At 36.2% G+C, this 19,140-nt stretch overlaps 2 protein-coding genes across 2 annotated transcripts in view; one reads left to right on the forward strand and one right to left on the reverse strand.

Annotated features, from left to right (window-relative positions):
* The window catches only part of ddx1 (DEAD (Asp-Glu-Ala-Asp) box helicase 1), a 54,471-nt gene extending 51,517 nt beyond the window's left edge, over window positions 1-2,954 (reverse strand). The window contains exons 1-4 of the mRNA XM_028796842.2: window positions 2,843-2,954; window positions 1,473-1,524; window positions 671-734; window positions 563-592 (exon numbers count right to left, since the gene is read on the reverse strand). Coding sequence (XP_028652675.1) covers window positions 563-592; window positions 671-734; window positions 1,473-1,524; window positions 2,843-2,858 — 162 coding nt within the window. The 5' untranslated portion in view covers window positions 2,859-2,954. The remainder of the gene's footprint in view (window positions 1-562; window positions 593-670; window positions 735-1,472; window positions 1,525-2,842) is intronic.
* A 3,466-nt stretch (window positions 2,955-6,420) lies between these two features.
* Window positions 6,421-19,140, forward strand: part of nbas (NBAS subunit of NRZ tethering complex) — a 463,213-nt gene continuing 450,493 nt past the window's right edge. Inside the window, exons 1-5 of the mRNA XM_028796843.2 lie at window positions 6,421-6,535; window positions 8,105-8,156; window positions 8,533-8,569; window positions 9,343-9,420; window positions 17,989-18,036. Of these exons, the coding sequence (XP_028652676.1) occupies window positions 6,443-6,535; window positions 8,105-8,156; window positions 8,533-8,569; window positions 9,343-9,420; window positions 17,989-18,036 (308 nt within the window). The 5' untranslated portion in view covers window positions 6,421-6,442. The remainder of the gene's footprint in view (window positions 6,536-8,104; window positions 8,157-8,532; window positions 8,570-9,342; window positions 9,421-17,988; window positions 18,037-19,140) is intronic.

The raw sequence follows: 19,140 nt of genomic DNA on the forward strand, positions 1-19,140 counted from the left end.
CCACTTGTGCGTAACCTTTTGTTTTGGGTGGTATGGGGCAGCAGATGGGGATTACTAATGACTTTTCCGAATCAGATTTAAGTTCAGAAGATGGTTTGGACCAGAAATTTATACTATATTTCAGTTTAACACAGCCATTTTATCTTCATAATCAATCAGTTATTTTAAACATATTTTTCAGATATAACAGATATAACCACAGTAAATAGGGTAAGATTTCCACTGAGCATTTCCCTAAATTGATTTACTACAACTGTATTTTAAATGTTGTAACAAAATTGATTGTACTCTTATATATATACAAAAACATGAAAATTAAAACACACATGTAACTGTAAAATGTAAGCAGGAAAATATTTAAGTTTTATAACTTACAAATACTATAAAAAATGTCTTGACCCATTCATAACAAATCTCTTTTAAAATGCTTTTTAAATGTAAATCTAATATTTTTATGGCTGTGGATTACCAAAACAAATGTGTCAAAATAAATTTAAAACTTTAACAACCTGTAGTGCTATTCTGTACATTTAAACAAAAATAATAAAGAAAATTAACTTACACCAGTTTTTCCGCTCCCAGTCTCAGCAGCCTGAAAAAAATAACATATTGTAAATTTTATATGTAATATTTCAAAGATTTTGAAATTAGAACAGTTGCTTTCACTCACCATAAGTACATCACCTCCTCCGAGAATTAATGGTATTGACTCTGCTTGAATGTCTGTTGGGAGGCTTAAAAGGAAAAAAATATACATATTGCTTACCCAAACTGAGTTTATAAAACAAGTCATTCAAAATATTGTGCAGAGACTCCAGAAAGTGATTATTTTTAATGCTTGTTCACATTCTCTACATTTAAATTAAACTAACATTTTTCTATGTGATGTGCATTGTGTAATGTAATCATTATTTTATGCTCTCCGAGTACAGTGATTCTTCTTTTTCACAAATACAAGCAGATGACATCTCCTATGTAAAAGCTGCAAAAAAGTATCAAATATTGACGTTACTCCTATATTAAGTTTAGCCTTACACATACAGTATTCACCTCAAATTAAAGTTAGACTTAAGTTCAAAATTTTCAAAGTGATTACTTTATAATATGACAATAACTACATAGTATCCCCCACAACTTCATACTTCCAAGTACAGTACTCATTCATTCAAAGATCAACAGACTACGGTTGTTATTTTATTTGTCTGTCAATTTACTAATTTTTCAATCCACTAGGCAAAAGTTGCCTATATTATGGCACGATAAGACTTTCTTTTTTATGTTAAAAAGAAAGTAAAAGTTAATGAGTCAGTAATCACGTTATAAATGTTCAAATCACTTGCTTCTTCATTCAAATTCTTTGATTTGTTCTTGCAACAAAAAGCAATGCAGTTCTCCAACTTTGTTGAAAAAAGAGGAAACAATCTCTCTAAAATCAATATGAAAAACCATTAAAATACGTATTAGTTACTTACAGCCAGTCCATCTCTTCAACAGCCTGAGCAATCTCAGGCATTACACCCATCTCTGGGGGAGAGAGGGAAAAAAAAAAAAAGGCAAACAACTAAACTGAAGATTCTGAAAGAGTTCAAATGTATTAAAGAAAACTACATCATACTCTAAAAGGAAAACAAAACAATAATTTACTGAAGCTGCAAAATAAATATAGGCATAACTACGAACTAGGAACAATAACTACATAACTATGAAATAAGTATAACTAGGAAAAACTATTCATATTTTAAAGTATATAATTAGGTAATCGAAATTTTGAGCATAACATTTAAAAAAGAAAAGATCAGTGATGTGCTTGATTCTTTTTTGATTACATATAGTATGTTTAATCGTTGCAAATCAAACTGAAGATACGGGTTGCAACCTGTTATAAAGAAACTCACATTTACAATTATATAAATGCTCATTCCATTTGTTTTTATTATGTTGCTCCAGCCAAACACAATCTGAAAACGTGTTTTAGGAAAGACTGTCCCGTAATCGTGTAAGTTTGCAATAATAAGTCATTACTGTGGTTTATGCAGATATGTTGTTAAATTGTTTAACAATAATAAAAGACAACATTCTGAAGCAGGTTTTAATCGCCAAAACATTTTCCCTAATAGCAGGCCCGGTCTTAGGTATTATGGGGCCCTAGGCGAAAGGGGGGTCCAGGAGCCCCCCTGGAAGCTCTGTGAAATGCGTGAAAATTAGACCAAGGAGTCGCTCCGGGGCCCCCCGGACGCCAGGGCCCTAGGCGGTCGCCTACTTCACCTATGCCTAAGGCCGGGCCTGCCTAATAGTGTGTCTTTAAATACAGAGTTATAATCCCTCTATGCATTTTCGATCAGCTTGATACCGAATATGAAGGATAACACTCGGTATCTCTGGATTTGACTTGTGGATGTAAATAGGCGCACTAAAAACCACGTACACTTTTCCGTTTCATTCTGAATACACAGTGATCCAGACTGCTAGGAGTACTTAAGAGGATTTATCGCCAAACGTCATTTAATCGCTAAAAAAGCTATTAAAAGCATCGTCTATATTAACCTTCCCATGAGCAACGTAAAACGAAATAGTTAAGCACAGCTCTGTGCATTGACAGAAAAAAGTAGAGTATGTTCTACATACGAAACCAAATCTTAAAATAATTCGGGGGTATCAAAACAATAAAACATTTGAAGGATCTATCTACCGTCTGTGAATGATGCGTTGTGACATGTGCACAGTCATGCTTAAGATACATCTGTGCGATCTATACCTTGCCGTTTATTGAGATCTCCATGTGTAAAAAGAAATAATTTTGAACAACTGTATATAAGAATGCATTAAATAGTTTCCACCATACCAGAAAATGCTGCCATTTCTATCCCAGTTATTCTTCTCAGCACCGCCTGCACAATGAACAGACCGGAAACACTTGGCGTACGTTGCGTGTAACTCTAAATTTCCACCGTCCAGTTAGTGGAGCGTCACTTCTAAATATCTGGTTCCTCAGTTAAGGCACCATTGCCTCTGCAAAGGATTAAATGATATTATTGTCAACATTTAGATATGAGCTATATTTATAAATTATTGTAGCTCAGATGACTAGGCTTAGTCTGAGGAAATAAGAAGATTTTCATTACCTTTTGCACATTGCCTGGTGCGCACTCTGAACACCAGTGTTGCATAAAATAACAAGATGGAATTGAAAAGATCATATTATCTGTCAGCTATTGTTTATTCCATTTATCACTAGAAATGATCTTTTGGTCATTTTACCATTCATGTCCATATTAGAGCACATTTCTTTCTACCAAATAACCTATGAAAACATTTTTTTACCAACAGACTACTTAAGCCTGAATGGTTTGTTTCTAGGGTGGTGCAGTGGTAGCGCTGCTGCCTCGCAGTTAGGAGACCCGAGTTCGCTTCCCGGGTGTGTGGAGTTTGCATGTTCTCCCCGTGACTACGTGGGTTTCCTCCGGGCGCTCCGGTTTCCTCCCACAGTCCAAAGACATGCAGGTTAGGTGGATTGGCGATTCTAAATTGGGCTTGGTGTGTGTTTGTGTGTGTCCTGCGGTGGGTTGGCACCCTGCCCAGGATTGGTTCCTGCCTTGTGCCCTGTGTTGGAGGGGGTTGGCTCCAGCAGACCCCCGTGACCCTGTGTTTGGATTCAGCGGGTTGGAAGATGGATGGATGGATGGTTTGTTTGTAATTGTCCAGGAAAAGGTCAAACTGAGATCCTCACTGTCTTGCTATTAGATGCATTATTAGACATGTTGGATCATGGAATCCACCTTAATCAAACATATTGTAATGGTACTGACAAGATGTGTCAGCCCTGAAAAGAGTCACCAACATAGGACGTGGCATCCCATCATTCAAATGAGCTGTTTTATAGCCAGCTGCAGGGCAGCCTATAAAGGCAGCAAGCCTGCCACAGTCACATGAATTCCAACTAGCGCAGTAATAGCAAGTCTTTTGTGAACAGCAAACTAACTTAAAGAGCAATACAAGGTGCAAGAATCCATTACGTCAACACTGGTGAGAACTACACAGTGCTACAGTGTGCTTGCAAGAGTCCAGTACCTTTCTTTATATCATATTTAAAAGTAACACCTGCCATATATCATATTTAAAAGTAACACCTGCCATTCATTCTACATAATTCTTTCAGAAAATTGTCACTTACTGATGAGTGTGAACTCACTTAGAAATGAGAAACTTACAGTTCTTCAGAGGATCTCTACATGAACATTTAAGGGCTGTGCTCTATTTCATTTATCACTTAGGCTTAAGGAGGGAGGCATGTGAAGTGCTGGCCGAGGAAGGGGATACCTGCCTATAGAGAACAGTAGAATGAGCCCAATTCCTTTAAATGGTGAGTTCTAAATTTGCTCCATTTGGTTATGGGTGCATATATGAGTGAGCCCTGCAATGGAATGTCTCTCAGCCCAGCTCTGTTTAGTGCATTGTACCCAAAAGTATAGAGTCTGGTCATGGCAAACCAGAATTGGATTAGGCAAGATCGAGAATGTTATATTATGTCATGCCAACTACTCATCTCTGTTTGATACATCTTTCAGATGTACAAGAAACAACAGCATATACCGGATGCACAGCCTTGGACTGGGAGCTAGTTCATCTCAAGTCTAAAAATAAAAACATATGCAAATGCATATACAACAACAACAACAACAACATTTATTTATATAGCACATTTTCATACAAATAATGTAGCTCAAAGTGCTTTACATAATGAAGAAAAGAGAAATAAAAGACAAAGTAAGAATTAGAATAAGACAACACTAATTAACATAGAATAAGAGTAAGGTCCGATGGCCAGGGAGGACAGAAAAAACAAAAAAAAAACTCCAGATGGCTAGAGAGAAAAAATAAAATCTGTAGGGATTCCAGGCCATGAGACCGCCCAGCCCCCTGTGGGCATTCTACCTAACATAAATGAAACTGTCCACTTTGTATTTAGGGTTCTCATGGAAGGACTTGATGACGATGGCCATGCAGACTTCTGGCTTTTAATCCTTCAATGTAGGAATATCATGGTGCTTTGATTAGGTGGTGGTGGCGCAGGTCGCCATCACAGAAAACTGCGAAAAGAAACAGAAGAGAGAGTAGGGGTTAGTACAGATTTTAGAGCCACCATGAATAGTTATTATAATGAATTTAATATACAGAGTATCAGGATTAAATGAAGGTGAAGTTATCAGAAAGCCATGTTAAAGTAATGTGTTTTCAGCAGTTTTTTTAAAGTTCTCCACTGTATTAGCCTGGCGAATTCCTATTGGCAGGCTATTCCAGATTTTAGGTGCACAACAGCAGAAGGCCGCCTCACAACTTCTTGTAAGTTTTGCTCTTGGAATTCTAAGCAGAAACTCATTTGAGGATCTAAGGTTACGATTTGGAATATAGGGTGTCAGACATTCTCATATATAAGATGGGGTGATGGGGCATTTATATGCCAACATTTAAAGTTGTCATCTATAAATATGATAGATAGATAGATAGATAGATAGATAGATAGATAGATAGATAGATAGATAGATAGATAGATAGATTCTTTATTAATCCCCAAGGGGAAATTCACATACTCCAGCAGCAGCATACTGATAAAAACAATATTAATTAAAAAGCAATAAAAGCACAGTGCAAGGTGGAGAATGCAAGGAATGTCAGTTAGATGTATCTCTTGAAAAGTTTCCATGGCCAACTACAACCTTTCTAATCCATAACTTTTTTATTGTTCTTATTCGGAAGAGCCTAAAACTCCATTCTGAAATTTCTATTTGGGGGGTATCAGGCCATCTACTTTGTGTCTTATGACTAGACTTACTCTTGCCATGCAGTAAGAAAAGAGGCTATGAAGGTTAACCTATCACATCTGCCTAATCCTGCTCTGGGCTATATATAGTACAAGTTTTTATTTTTATTTTTTATTATTATTTTAATCTGGAGTGGTCTGTTGCTTATTATATTACTTTCTTTTTTAAAATAAAAAAAACTTTGTAAAATGTCATGTTTTACACAATCATCGTTTGTAGATTTTAAATTTGATCTTACCAACGCACTAACGCAGATGACTGAAAAATAAACTTCTAAAACAAAGGGGTCTAAAGGTGTCTAAGACCTTTTCAAAGTAAATAGCTATAGCTACACCTGTATATCTAGTTATAATATATAATTTTCCTTTTTGACTACTTTGGATAAATTCTTGCTGACAATTGAGACGTAAGTAAAATGCAATCATTGTGAGAGCTAACGATAAACGATGAGTCTTGATGAGCCGACTGTACTAGGCTCCCGCGGCTTTGATCACTGTTGCTTCCTCCATTCTTTAATATGGCAACGCCCCGGTCTCCCAAACGCTCTGCGGATTTTGTTCTCTAGGAGTGAATTGAGCCTTTTCACTTGCCGTATTTTAGTCTGTATAGTGTGCGCTGGAGAAATGGCAGGGAATAACAGTACAGAACTTGAAGAGGAGAATATCCTCTATGATTTACTCATAAACACAGAATGGCCTGCTGAGACTGAAACTCAGGTCGGTAGTGAACCAATAAGGAGTTTTGATTCCCCTTTTCCAAATCATTAGTTTCAGAATCATTGAATTTCTGACGATCTGACCGGTCGTTTGGCAGGTGAAGGCTGAAGAGGAAAGCCACGTAGCAAATATGAAACTTGTTAAGAGTAAGATGTATATTTTGAGCAAAGGACACAGTTTTGTAAGTTTTTGAAAGCATACATTTTAGAGAGAATGTGCAGTAGTGTACCATGTAAAAGCTATGATGTGGACTGTGGTTACAAACGTGTATTACGTTGTCGCTCATGCTCAGCACGGTTCAGGTTCAGATAACATGCTTATCAGTACGGGATGTAGGCGAGCGCTCGGTGGGTTGTCCCCTCCAAACCAAGCTTATCTGTTTCACTGCAAAGGATATGTTTTATATTAGAATTGGATTTGTAACCTACAATACGACACTTGTGCATATTTTTTTTCAGTAAGCTGCATCTTAGGCATTGATTTTTTAAATTTTTGTTAGTGACATTGCTTCACTGTCTAGCAATATATGCGAAACTTACGTCAAAAATGAGCAAATCATATTTGACAGTCAATTTCCAGTCCCAACATAATTCTAAAATCTTCAGACTTAAATAAGTGACTAACTTCAAAGTAAATAACATTTCAATTTAGATAGAATTTCTCCACGGGAATTCAAATTACTATGAATTAATAATTTTTGCTTTTGGTTATTATAAATTCAGTACAAAGGGTGGTAGGGGATCTGCTTGCCTTCTTTGTTTATTAGTCAGTTACCTGATAGTGTAATAGTAAGCCTAAGAAAAATAATCTTTTATGGACATTTTAGTATTCATTGTAATTTTGAAATTAATATGTATGTAATAATTTAAAGAGTTCAGTTGTTCTGTGTTAGAGCTGATCTTAATGCAAGTCTGATGTAAAATAAAATTCTAAGTCCTTCATAAGTGTTAATTTATTTAATTTTTTAGCATTCAGGTTTTGTCATGGTTAGGGGGTTAAGGGTCTTTCTTTACTTTCTTGATTCCTGGTATTTATTTTCAAGACCTGTTTCTGTTTTCTCACAGAGAAACAGGAACTTTCAGCAGCTGTAAAGGAGCTATTGGTCCTTAGCTTCTGGGATCAGTACCTTACTGTAGAAATGAAATCTTTTGCTTGCTTTAGTTTTTAAAGAAATGGATAGTTATATATATTTGAAAGCGATAAGATAAAGTAACTTGCTAATGGTCATGAGATGAGTTAACAACAAGTTTTGAACCTGTAACCTTTGACACTATTAATCACAATATCAAACATTGCTATATACAGTATGTGAATGTTTGGCATTGCAGATTTCGGTACTTGTGTACTAAATGGACGGCATGACAAAGGAAAACAGAAGTGTTTTGACGAATTCATAACATGTTTATTGGGATAAAAAAAATATAGAGAAATTTACAGAAATTGGAATATTATAGAAATACATGGGTGCCATCCGTTTAGTACACAAGTACCCAGATTTCTAAGTTAGTGAATCAGAGGCAAAACTTTATTATCATGATCTCAAGTTTTAATGCATATTTTTTCTTGCAGCTAAAGGGACACAGAAAGAAAAGTTCATCAATAATTACAAAAGCATTCACAGGTTAGTAAGCAGAAACCCCTTTACTGCATTCCCTTTTTAGAAATGTTTCCTATTTTGGCACTTAACCATCATATTATTAATACAAACTATAGCAATGGCATTCATCGTTTTTATTAACTGGCATTTCTGAAGTGAACATTTACATTGATTTGTAAAAGTGGCTTATATAGCTTGAGTTATTTATAGTAACTGAATATTTTGTGGATTGCTTTTTCATGAAACGCTGCAAAAACCTTACATTTCGTCTTGAGTGGGCAGATGTACCATTTTCTTTGAGAAAATACATTAATACTTAAATTAGTAATCTTTTTAATCTTCATAAGAAGAACAAAACCTGAATTACAGTTTCTTCATGTGTCCCTTTTCTTGAATGTAGGTCCATTAAAGTTTATACTGCATTTTCTCTGGTACAGGTACGTTCATGTATTTTATTTATCTGGTACTGTCTTAAACTTCAAAACCATAGTTAACCCATAAGCACTACATGGCCCGCCAAAACTAAGAGTAGCGTCAACTGTGAACTTAATAATGATATCTGCTTTCAATTGTTAGATACAATTCTTTATGTGCCCATAATAATGAAAAAGAAATGTCCATGAATAATACATTTTTAAATATTTTCATTTATGCATTGAATTGTTAGGAATGAAAAACTAAATAGATACTTAAATAATCTCATGAACCTTCACATTTTGTATTCTAATAGTTACGATTATGCTCCTGCACACATTTTGCATATTTTCAATTTTGTAAAGGAGTTTATCATTCTAGGAAACTTGCATTGTTTTTTTTTTGGTTGAGTAGTAGTGCCTTTCATAAACAGTATTTTTTCTTGCATATGTTATCTTACCCGCAATGTAAGAAATTTGTATTGCCTAGTATTAGCAAATAATTATTACACTAACAATTTGATCAGTGTTGACTTCTTCAGTAAAAGATATTATAGATATTAAAATATATATTTTTAGAAGGTATCATATGACTCTTAATTAGAAATGACATATTGTACCTAATTTTTAATTTTTTCCAGTGTAAGGTATACAAGGCTACTTTACTGTTTTTTAAAGTTGTTTTTACTACATGACATTCTGAAACCCTTTTAATGCAATGTTTGTTATTTTTATTAAGTTGTCATTTTAGTCTATGTAACACCTCCCATTTTAATAATTTCATTTCTTTTTTTCAGTCCTGCCAGCTCTTCATTGCCACCTAGACTTACACAGCTTATCAGTAAGCAAACTAACTGGCATTTGGTTCTAGCAAGGTAATGAAATTAACAAGACAGGTCATTTAAATTAGCTTGTTTTTATTTAGATAATTTTTCATAGGTTTTGAATCTGAATAATATCTAAACTAATTTACCACATAATTCTCATGGAATATGTACATATTGCTTGTAATTCTTCTTCCATATCTTTCTGTCCTCTGCATCTTGTTCTGTTAAACCCATCACCTGCATGTCCTCTTTCACCACATCCATAAACCTTTGCTTAGGCCTTCCTCCTTTCCTCTTCCTTGGCAGCTTTATCCTTAGCATCCTTCTACCAATATACCCAGCATCTCTCCTCTGCACATGTCCAAACCAACACAATCTTGCCTCTCTGACTTTGTCTCCCAACTGTCCAACTTGAGCTGACCCTCTAATGAACTCATTTCTAATCCTATCCATCCTTGCCACACCCATCTTTAAAGCTGCTACCTCCTGCTCTGTCTCCTGCTTTCTGGTCAGTGCCACCGTTTCCAAACCATATAACATAGCTGGTCTCACTACCGTCCTGTAGACCTTCCCTTTCACTGTTGCTGATACCCGTCTGTCACAAACTACTCCTGACACTCTTCTCCACCCATTCTACCCTGCCTGCACTCTCTTTTTCACCTCTCTTCCACAATCCCTATTACTCTGTACTGTTGATCCCAAGTATTTAAACTCATCCACCTTCACCTTCTACTCCCTGCATCCTCACCATTCCACTGACCTCCCTCTCATTTACACACATGTATTCTGTCTTGTTCCTACTGACCTTCATTCCTCTCCTCTCTAGAGCATATCTCCACCTCTCCAGGGTCTCCTCAACCTGCTCCCTACTATCGCTACAGATCACAATGTCATCAGTAAACATCCTAGTCCACAGGGACTCCTGTCTAATCTCGTCTGTCAACCTGTCCATCACCATCGTAAATAAGAAAGGGCTCAGAGCCGATCCCTCATGTAATCCCACCTCCAACTTGAATGCATCCGTCACTCCTACCGCAGACCTCACCACTGGTCACACTTCCCTCGTACATATCCTGTACAACTCTTACGTACTTCTCTGCCACTCCCAACTTCCTCATACAATACCACAGCTCCTCTCGAGGCACCCTGTCATATGCTTTCTCCAGGTCCACAAAGACACAGTGCAACTCCTTCTGGCCTTCTCTAAACTTCTCCATCAACATTCTCAGAGCAAACATTGCATCTGTGGTGCTCTTTCTTGACATGAAACCATACTGCTCCTCACTAAACATCATCTCACTGTTTAACCTAGCTTCTACTTCATGCTGTGGCTCATCAATTTTATTCCCCTGTAGTTACTGCAGTCCTGCACATCCCCCTTATTTTTAAATATCGGCACCAGTACACGTCTTCTCCACTCCTCAGGCATCCTCTCACTTTCCAAGATTACATTGAACAGTCTGGTTAAAAACTCCACTGCCATTTCTCCTAAACACCTCCATGCTTCCACAGGTATGTCATCTGGACCAATGGCCTTTCCATTTTTCATCCTCTTCATAGCTGTCCTTACTTCCCCCTGTCTAATCCATTGCACTTCCTGATTCACTATCTCCACATCATCCAACTTCTTCTCTCTCTCGTTCTCTTCATTCATCAGCCTCTGAAAGTACTCTTTCCATCTGCTCAACACACTCTCCTCGCTTGTGAGTACGTTTCCATCTTTATCCTTTATTACCCTAACTTGCTGCACATCTTTCCCAGCTCGGTCCCTCTGTCTAGCCTTTTGGCACATGTCCTTTTCTCCCTCCTTAGTGTCCAACCTCTCATACAACTCATCATTAGCCTTTTCTTTAGCCTTCGCCACCTCTCTCTTCACCTTGTGCCTTATCTCCTTGTACTCTTGTCTACTTTCTGCATCTCTCTGACTATCCCACTTCTTTTTTGCCATCCTCTTCCTCTGTATACTCTTCTGTATTTCCTCATTCCACCACCAGGTTTCCTTTTCCACCTTCCTCTTTCCAGATATCATATCAGGCACCCTTCTTGCTGTCACCCTTACTTCATCTGCTGTAGTTTCCCAACTGTCTGGTAATTCTTCACTACCTTTCAGTGCATGTCTCACCTCCTCCCTAAACTCAACCTTGCAGTCTTCCTTTTTCAACTTCCACCATTTGATCCTTGGCTCTGCCCTCACTCTCTTCCTCTTCTTGATCTCCAACATCATCCTACAGACCACCATCCTTCAATCTCCTTCAGATCAACTCTTCTGCATAGGATGTAATCTACCTGTGTGCATCCTCTTCCACTCTTGTACATAGCCCTATGTTCCTCCGTCTTCTTAAAATAGGTATTCACCACAGCCATGTCCATCCTTTTGGCAAAATCCACTATCCTCTGACCTTCTTCATTCCTCTCCTTGACGCCATACCTACCCATCACCTCCTCGTCTCCTCTGTTCCCTTCACCAACATGCCCATTGAAATCCGCTCCAATCACCACTTTCTGTCCCTTGCGTAAACTGTTCATCACTTCATCTGACTCACTCCAAAAATCTTCTTTCTCACCCATTGCACACCCAGCTTGCGGTGAATATGTACTAACAACATTCATCATTTCACCTCCAATTTCCAGCTTCATAATCATTACTCTGCCTGACACTCTTTTCACCTCCAAAACACTCTTGACATACTGTTCCTTCAGAATAACTCCTACCCCATTTCTCCTCCCATCCACACCATGATAGAACAATTTGAATCCACCTCCAATCCACCTGGCCTTACTCCCCTTCCATTTAGTCTCTTGCACGCACAATATATCAACCTTCCTTCTCACCATCATATCTGCTAACTCTCTCCCCTTACCAGTCATACTGCCAACATTCGAAGTTCCTACCCTCAGTTCCACCCTCTTTACTTTCCTCCTCCTGCCTCCTGACACGTCTCCCCCCTCTTCTTCTTCTTTTGTATTACATATTGCTTATAATTAATTATTTTTATTTATTATTTGGCTAATGCCTTTATCCAAGGTGACTTACAACATTTGAAGAATACAATTGGTTACATTTCTTTTGTTTTTCCAGTTGGAGTACAGGCAAGTTTAGTGACTTGCTCATGGTCACACAGCAGTGTGATTTGAATCCACAGCCTAAGATTTTGAAGTCCAAAGCCTTAACCACTATACCAAATTTGATGCCATGTGGGAGAATTTGTAGAATTTTGGTTAATTTAATATAGAGCATTTTGTATTGATCAAGAAAATCCTTTTTAAATAAATTTAAATTACAGAGTGTAATGAAATAACATGGAAAAGCTCAAGGGAAGAGAATGCTTTTTATAACCACTGTATGCTTATGACTGTTTTGTCTTAAGATGCCGACATGTACAATATTCTTTCTCCTTTCAGACCTAAATTCCCTGTACCTTTTATCTAGTTTTGACAAAGGGTCCCTTACCATTTATGTGTAGAAGATTGATACCTGAGATTTAATGTCATGTTTGTTAAGTTTCCATCTATGAATATTAAGTATGGTCAGATAAACTTTATACAGAATTCAGTCACTGCAAAGCTTTTCACAAAATGGTGTAGTAATTTGTTCATAATTTTCATGTTGACTGCTTGTCAAATATTTTATTGATTGAAGAATTAGACTTTTTTATAATTCAATTTAAAATGTCCCTTCACCTTGCCATCACCACTTAAGGTTCTTTATTTTATTGTTTACGGACTACTTTGCCTTATATACTCAAAAGTAGTTCTCTTTCGGGTACAATGCTGTTTTTTATTTAATGTTGCAGTTTTGGGTTAAAAAGTCTTAGTTGGTTGAAAACTGAATGATGATTTTACATCTTAACAAAATGTATGTATTCCATATTTGTCACAATTTTGTAGATTTTTCTGGCTTTGCTAAAATAAAGAAAATAATTTAGGAAGACTCATAAACTGTGGTTGGCAGGGTTGACATGCCAATACAGAAGGAAAGCCACTGACAGGGAGCAGTAAGCTTTATGCTGTAAAGATACAAGGTGTCCCAGAAAGTCATTGGCCAATTGCACTAGTTGCGGGAGTGAGTTATTACCTGTGAGAAAAGAAGCCATTTGCCCAGGTTAAACTCAGTGTCTTACCCAAGTGGGAGGGAAGCTATGAAGGGTTTATTAGAGATAGAGATACCTCCTTGCTCTAGGACATGTTCCCAAGGTAGGGTAAATAGGACCTTGTTTTTCATTTAATAGTGAAGGCTAGTAGGGTGCCAATCATAAACCTCCAGGCATTAGGTGGCAGTAAAGTCCCCAATTAGAAAGTAAATATAGAACTGTGTGCCTTTTGGACAGACAGCCCAGAAACTGCCTTTGAGACATCACCCATTTACACAAGAATGTTGGGGTTCACTGGAGGGTGTTTCATTGCGGTGACAAAGATGGGCTGCACTCACACCTGATGCTCTGAATGTGGGGGCTAACAGAACCACATATCTGGAATAATTTGAATCTAGAATTGGAGCGATGGCTAACCAGTGAGCCACCCTTAATGACAGACAGATCAGAATTTAGGCCTAGACTTTTGTTTATCTTCAGCATATTTGTACTTTGTACTTTATCATTTATTACTCTGCCCTTGCATGTTTTACTAATCAGCATGCTATATTTTTTATATTTGGTGTGTAGTTCCAGAGATAGACAGGCTATATAAGGATACTTTGTACAATGCAAAATGTAAACGTTTAAATGTAAATAAAAGGGGCAAAATTTATTATTTCTTTTATAGTGTCATTTTGTACCCAGACAACTCTTTTTAGCTACTAATAACACAAGAGAGGCCAGCAGATCAGCAGAAACGAAACCTCAGAAGAAAGACAATGTTGCTTAGCCACTAACATTGGCAAACCAGTATCCCTTTTACTTTTTCTCCCCCCGCTAATGCACAAGTGATGCAAGCAAGTTGGCATATCAAATCCTCTTAGGATAGCAATAGTTTCTAGGACCCCTGGCTTTTTACAGCACAGGAGTACACGGCTAGTTGTATATAAAGTGAAAACACATCTCAAAACCCAAACCCAAATTGAGAACTCAAACAGAGTTACAATGAAAAACATATAAATAAAATAAATTCACAATCATTATATTTATGTATATATGTAAATGTAGAATTTTCCTATTAACTAATTTAGTTCCCACATCTAATTATCCCTTGTGTCTTAACAACAGAACGTTACAAACCCAACAAAGAAACAATAATGTTTAACAAGTGGCAAAAAACCTAAAGATACAGAGTAAAATATCTATGAAACATATATAAAATTGACAAATGAACAATCAGAAATAGATACAAAATAACAATTGAGAAAGCAGTGTGAACCGACTAAATGAACCAATCAGTCCTAGAATTATACAACAATCATTTGTAGAGAATATGTCATAAAGCGTATACAGGCATAGCATCAGGAGGAAATGAGCGAAATGTCACTGGATTCCTGACTGTTTCCAGTGATGTGAAGTGTAGGTGTGGCTGATGCATTTCAAGGAAGAACCTTTTCTTCAGGAAACAGCAAACCTATATTGATCTTAAAATTATAATAAAACACTAAACAATTAAAGAGAATACAATATTTGTATCAAACAACATAAACCAAAGACAGTGAACTACCTATTATTTAAGGACAGGTGTTCACAATAGTAGATCCATCAGCAATCAATTTACCAAAAACGAAAGCAGTGTGAACAACAGATATAGGAATCATAAATTAATAAATCAGATGTATAGGCACTAAAGGAAGAAACTATTAACAAGAGGTAAGCTTACCTCATCAATATATAAATAAATTGATACTGAAAAAGTCTTGACTGAGTGGCTTGTATTTAGCTGAATGGAAAGCGAAACAGAATGCAAACTCAGTAAAGTAGAACTAGAAAGCCAGAAAATTGATGCTTAGGCTTTCTATGCCCTGATGGTTGTAGTAAGTTTTGGCAAGCACAATTGCATCATGTGATTTTTGTTTGTCCCATTTCCTATAGTACTGTAGGTTTGAGCTGTGTTACTTTCAGAGCATGAAGAGGATGTTCCAAAGGTAGGTGGACTGGGACATTGTTTTCCAAGTAAGACTGAAGACTAGCAGGAAGCTATAGTCGTAAACATCTGGGTATTATGTGGCAGTATAGTTGCCATTTGGAAAAAATATTACTTTGTATACCTGCATTCTTCTTAAAAATAATAATAAAAAGATCAGTTCATGGTGGCAGTTAATAGTACTAAAATTCTATTGCTTCTTGTACATTGACCTAACTGAACTCACTTTTTAATCCCAGTTTTACTGCATAGATTTACATCATGAAGTTATATGGGGCAATGTATAGTTCATTTAAATATTAATAGTATTCGATTTAAATGGTGCTTTCATTTGCAGTTTTTTGCTACATAATTCATTTGGTACATCCTTAACATACCTAGCTTCACCTTCAAAATTGGTTGCATTTATGTACTATGAAAATGTTCAGTCTTAATCTTGAAATGTACTGCATCAACAGTATTCAAGATACTAGCTGTGCACATTGCTTAATTATATGCTTATATTTTTTAAATACCCATTTAAAGACAGCAGAAAGACAATTTACATCTGCATAGTAATTAACGTGTAAGTTGTGAAAATTAGTTGTACAGAAAACCTTAGCCTTGGACATTAATTGTTTATTCACAAGAATTCTGTGTAAAAAATATATGAAACAAACAAGAAATGTTCTGGAGAGCAACTTGGAACAGGTAGAAAAACAATGTACTTTGCTTCATTTCATTCTGCCATGAACTTGAAAATTCAGGAGAGCAGTAATTCAGAATTTGTTTAATGATTAATCTGTATAAAGATTTTGGTTCTGAGGTGTATTTGTAGAGTTTCAGCTTTCTTTTTGTATGCCACATCTTTGTAACTTTTAACTGATGAAAGACCATTAAATGACATGATTTTACAATATAAGTTTTTAAAATAAGCTTTTATTTAAAACTAATGCTTAAGGTTACATTTCGTGTCCTACTTATGGTCTTTTTCACTTGTTTTATGTACTGTTGGGTACTGCTGGATTAGAAATTTAATTCATGAGTGGTAGGTTCATATAAGAAACATTCATAGACAAATTCTGAAATGGGAATAAGTTGGTTTATTTTTGTATTGAACTAAAGCAAGCAGCGGCAGTAATGGCCTGAAATTCTGAATCTTAAGGGAATGATTGAAGTGCAGTCAAGCAGATGATTGCCTTTTAAAAAGTCTACCATAATGTGAATTTTTACTGCATTCAAATAGAAACAATAAATAGAACTCCATATTCACAATTGTAAAGAGTAATGCTCTCATCATCATTTTGATTTTGATATTATATGGTGTATTATTTCCTCAACCTGTAGAATAAATCATAGAAAGTAAAAATTATGATAGTAGTATGTAGCTTATTGAATGCATTGAGAGCACTTTGTAAATGTTACATTTGAGTAAATACATTACATGCCAGTGAGTTGGTCAGGCTTTGATATAGTAAACATAGAAAACCATTATAGGCATTGACTGAATTATTTTCAACACCTTCTTGCTTAGGATTCTTGGTACAAAGGTATCTAGTAATACTAAGCTTCATAATCAGGAATTAATGTAGCGTTGTGCGTTATATTATCTGTCTGAAAAATCTTTAGTATGTACTGTTTATTTTCAGATTTAGTCAGGTTGGTTTTATGCATTTTAGAATGGAGAAAACAAACTAATAAATAAAGAAGTAAAAGAGTTAAAACATTATCTTACTTCATAGCTATTTAACTCTGCTAGTGTGTATCACCCATTTGCTCATCCTAAAGTACTCAAACGCAATGCTTATCTCATCTCTTTGTTTTTCCTCCATCCAACTCTCTCTCTCACTCTGACTCTGTTTCTTCATGTCTTTCCATTCTGGTCAGTTTTCCTTCTGTACACTGGGCTTTTGCCGCCACTCATTTCCAGATTCTAGTTTTGTTGATGCTTTTACTTCAATCTGCTTTTAAATTCCATCCTAAGGGAGTCTATACACCCATATGCCTACAGTACTTTTAGGAAGCTCATATCTCCGGGGAAGCTTACTTGCTGCATGGCCTCCTGAAGGTGCAACTAAATACCTAGTCTCCCAAACTGTGACCATGCATTTTTTCATTTGGGAATTCTTTGTCTTCATCTAGCCCTCTATAGCCAGACTTTCTCTCTGCAAGGAAGTTCATACATTCCTGGCAAATACTATAGTCATCTGTCATCTATAATCCTTGGGAACATTTCTTGCTTCTCTCAGAGATACTTTTCACTCACTTTTCCAGAGCATCCAGTTCAGTAACAGAGATTATGACCCCCTGGTGGTGTTCTGCCGTTGGCACTAGATTCCTCCTGTCCAATGGGTTGCTCACTGTTCATAAACAAAAGGGGACTGAACATTTACTTTCATTCCCTTTCTTATTGTATATTGAAAATACTTTCACTTTTATTATAGTGTTTTATTATACAGTAGTTAACTTTTAGTATAAGTGTAGATTGATTTGTTTGTTAAATATTAAGAAAACAAATTGTATGATTGTTGAGCCTTATCTTTTGTTTTACAATTATATCATTTTTTTCCCCTCCAGCAACGGAAAATTGTTGGCAGTTGTTCAGGATTTGTGTGTCGAGATCAGGTATATTAGAACATATCTTGTGTTAATGTGTTTTAAATGCGTTTTAAAATATTACAATTTTGTCTGCTGACTTTTGCTGCAGTTCATTGTAAAGTCTCTATATAAGTAGGTAATTTAAAATTATTTGCTTTTGTTCCATGACTTTTAAGCATCATTATGTAGTTATTTAAAGTGTTATAATTACAATTTGTCCTCTAGAAAGGATGTTTTACTTACACTGAAATTGACTTCAGTCTGAACATGAAATAGAAATATACTTACTCATTTGACTAAAGAGACAGGCTACATTTTACAGGTTCTTTCAATTGGAGTAAAACCCTTTGAAAAAAAATATGACACCAATATTATTGAGGTTAGTGTAGGGCTGTGCCAGCATGTATCTGCAAAGGTAAAAAAAGGTTAAAGTTTATTTGACCATCTTTCCTTTACAGTGTGGAGATAACCCTTACCCATTGTTAAATGATGTGTCAGGTACTGAAACAACAATAGCAAGACTGTAAACCCAAATCAGTGGGATTATAAATTTAAACCATTGCTTTACGCATTTTACTACCAGATTAGGAGAAGGCATTTGCATGTTCAAGGGGTGTCCAGATGGTTTGAGCCTTTAACTTGAAAGGGTTATTCTTTGTTGTTGATTGTTTAGTGTACAATCATTACCTCCTATTATGATTTGGAGTGTATGTTTCTTGTTTCAGAACCAAATCAAAGTGAATGGTGGTTCCTCAAAATCAAGCATTGTGCTACTGTTGAATTTTTAATGTTAGAGAAAAATATGCCTTTGGAGATTGATTCTTACCTGTGTACCAGACTTAAGACTCTCATTTGCCAGAGCAGCTCTCAAAGGTGACCCAATTCTTCTCTGGTTGACATTGCCAGTACAAGAAAATGTTGACACATGGAGAATTTGAAATGGTAAATTGAACAGTGTGTGAAGTAGCAGATATTAGAGTGATTCATTATGGCTTATTTCAACCTATTTTTCATGAACAGTTAAACATGAGTAAAATCGGTGCATGCTGAGCTCAGACTACTGACTCCTGAATTGAAGCATTATTGCGTTCAGTGTTCCAAGGAGAATCTTGAGATAAGGAATTTGTACTG

Source organism: Erpetoichthys calabaricus, chromosome 3 (genome assembly GCF_900747795.2).
Source record: "Erpetoichthys calabaricus chromosome 3, fErpCal1.3, whole genome shotgun sequence".
NCBI classification, from domain to species: Eukaryota; Metazoa; Chordata; class Cladistia; order Polypteriformes; family Polypteridae; genus Erpetoichthys; species Erpetoichthys calabaricus.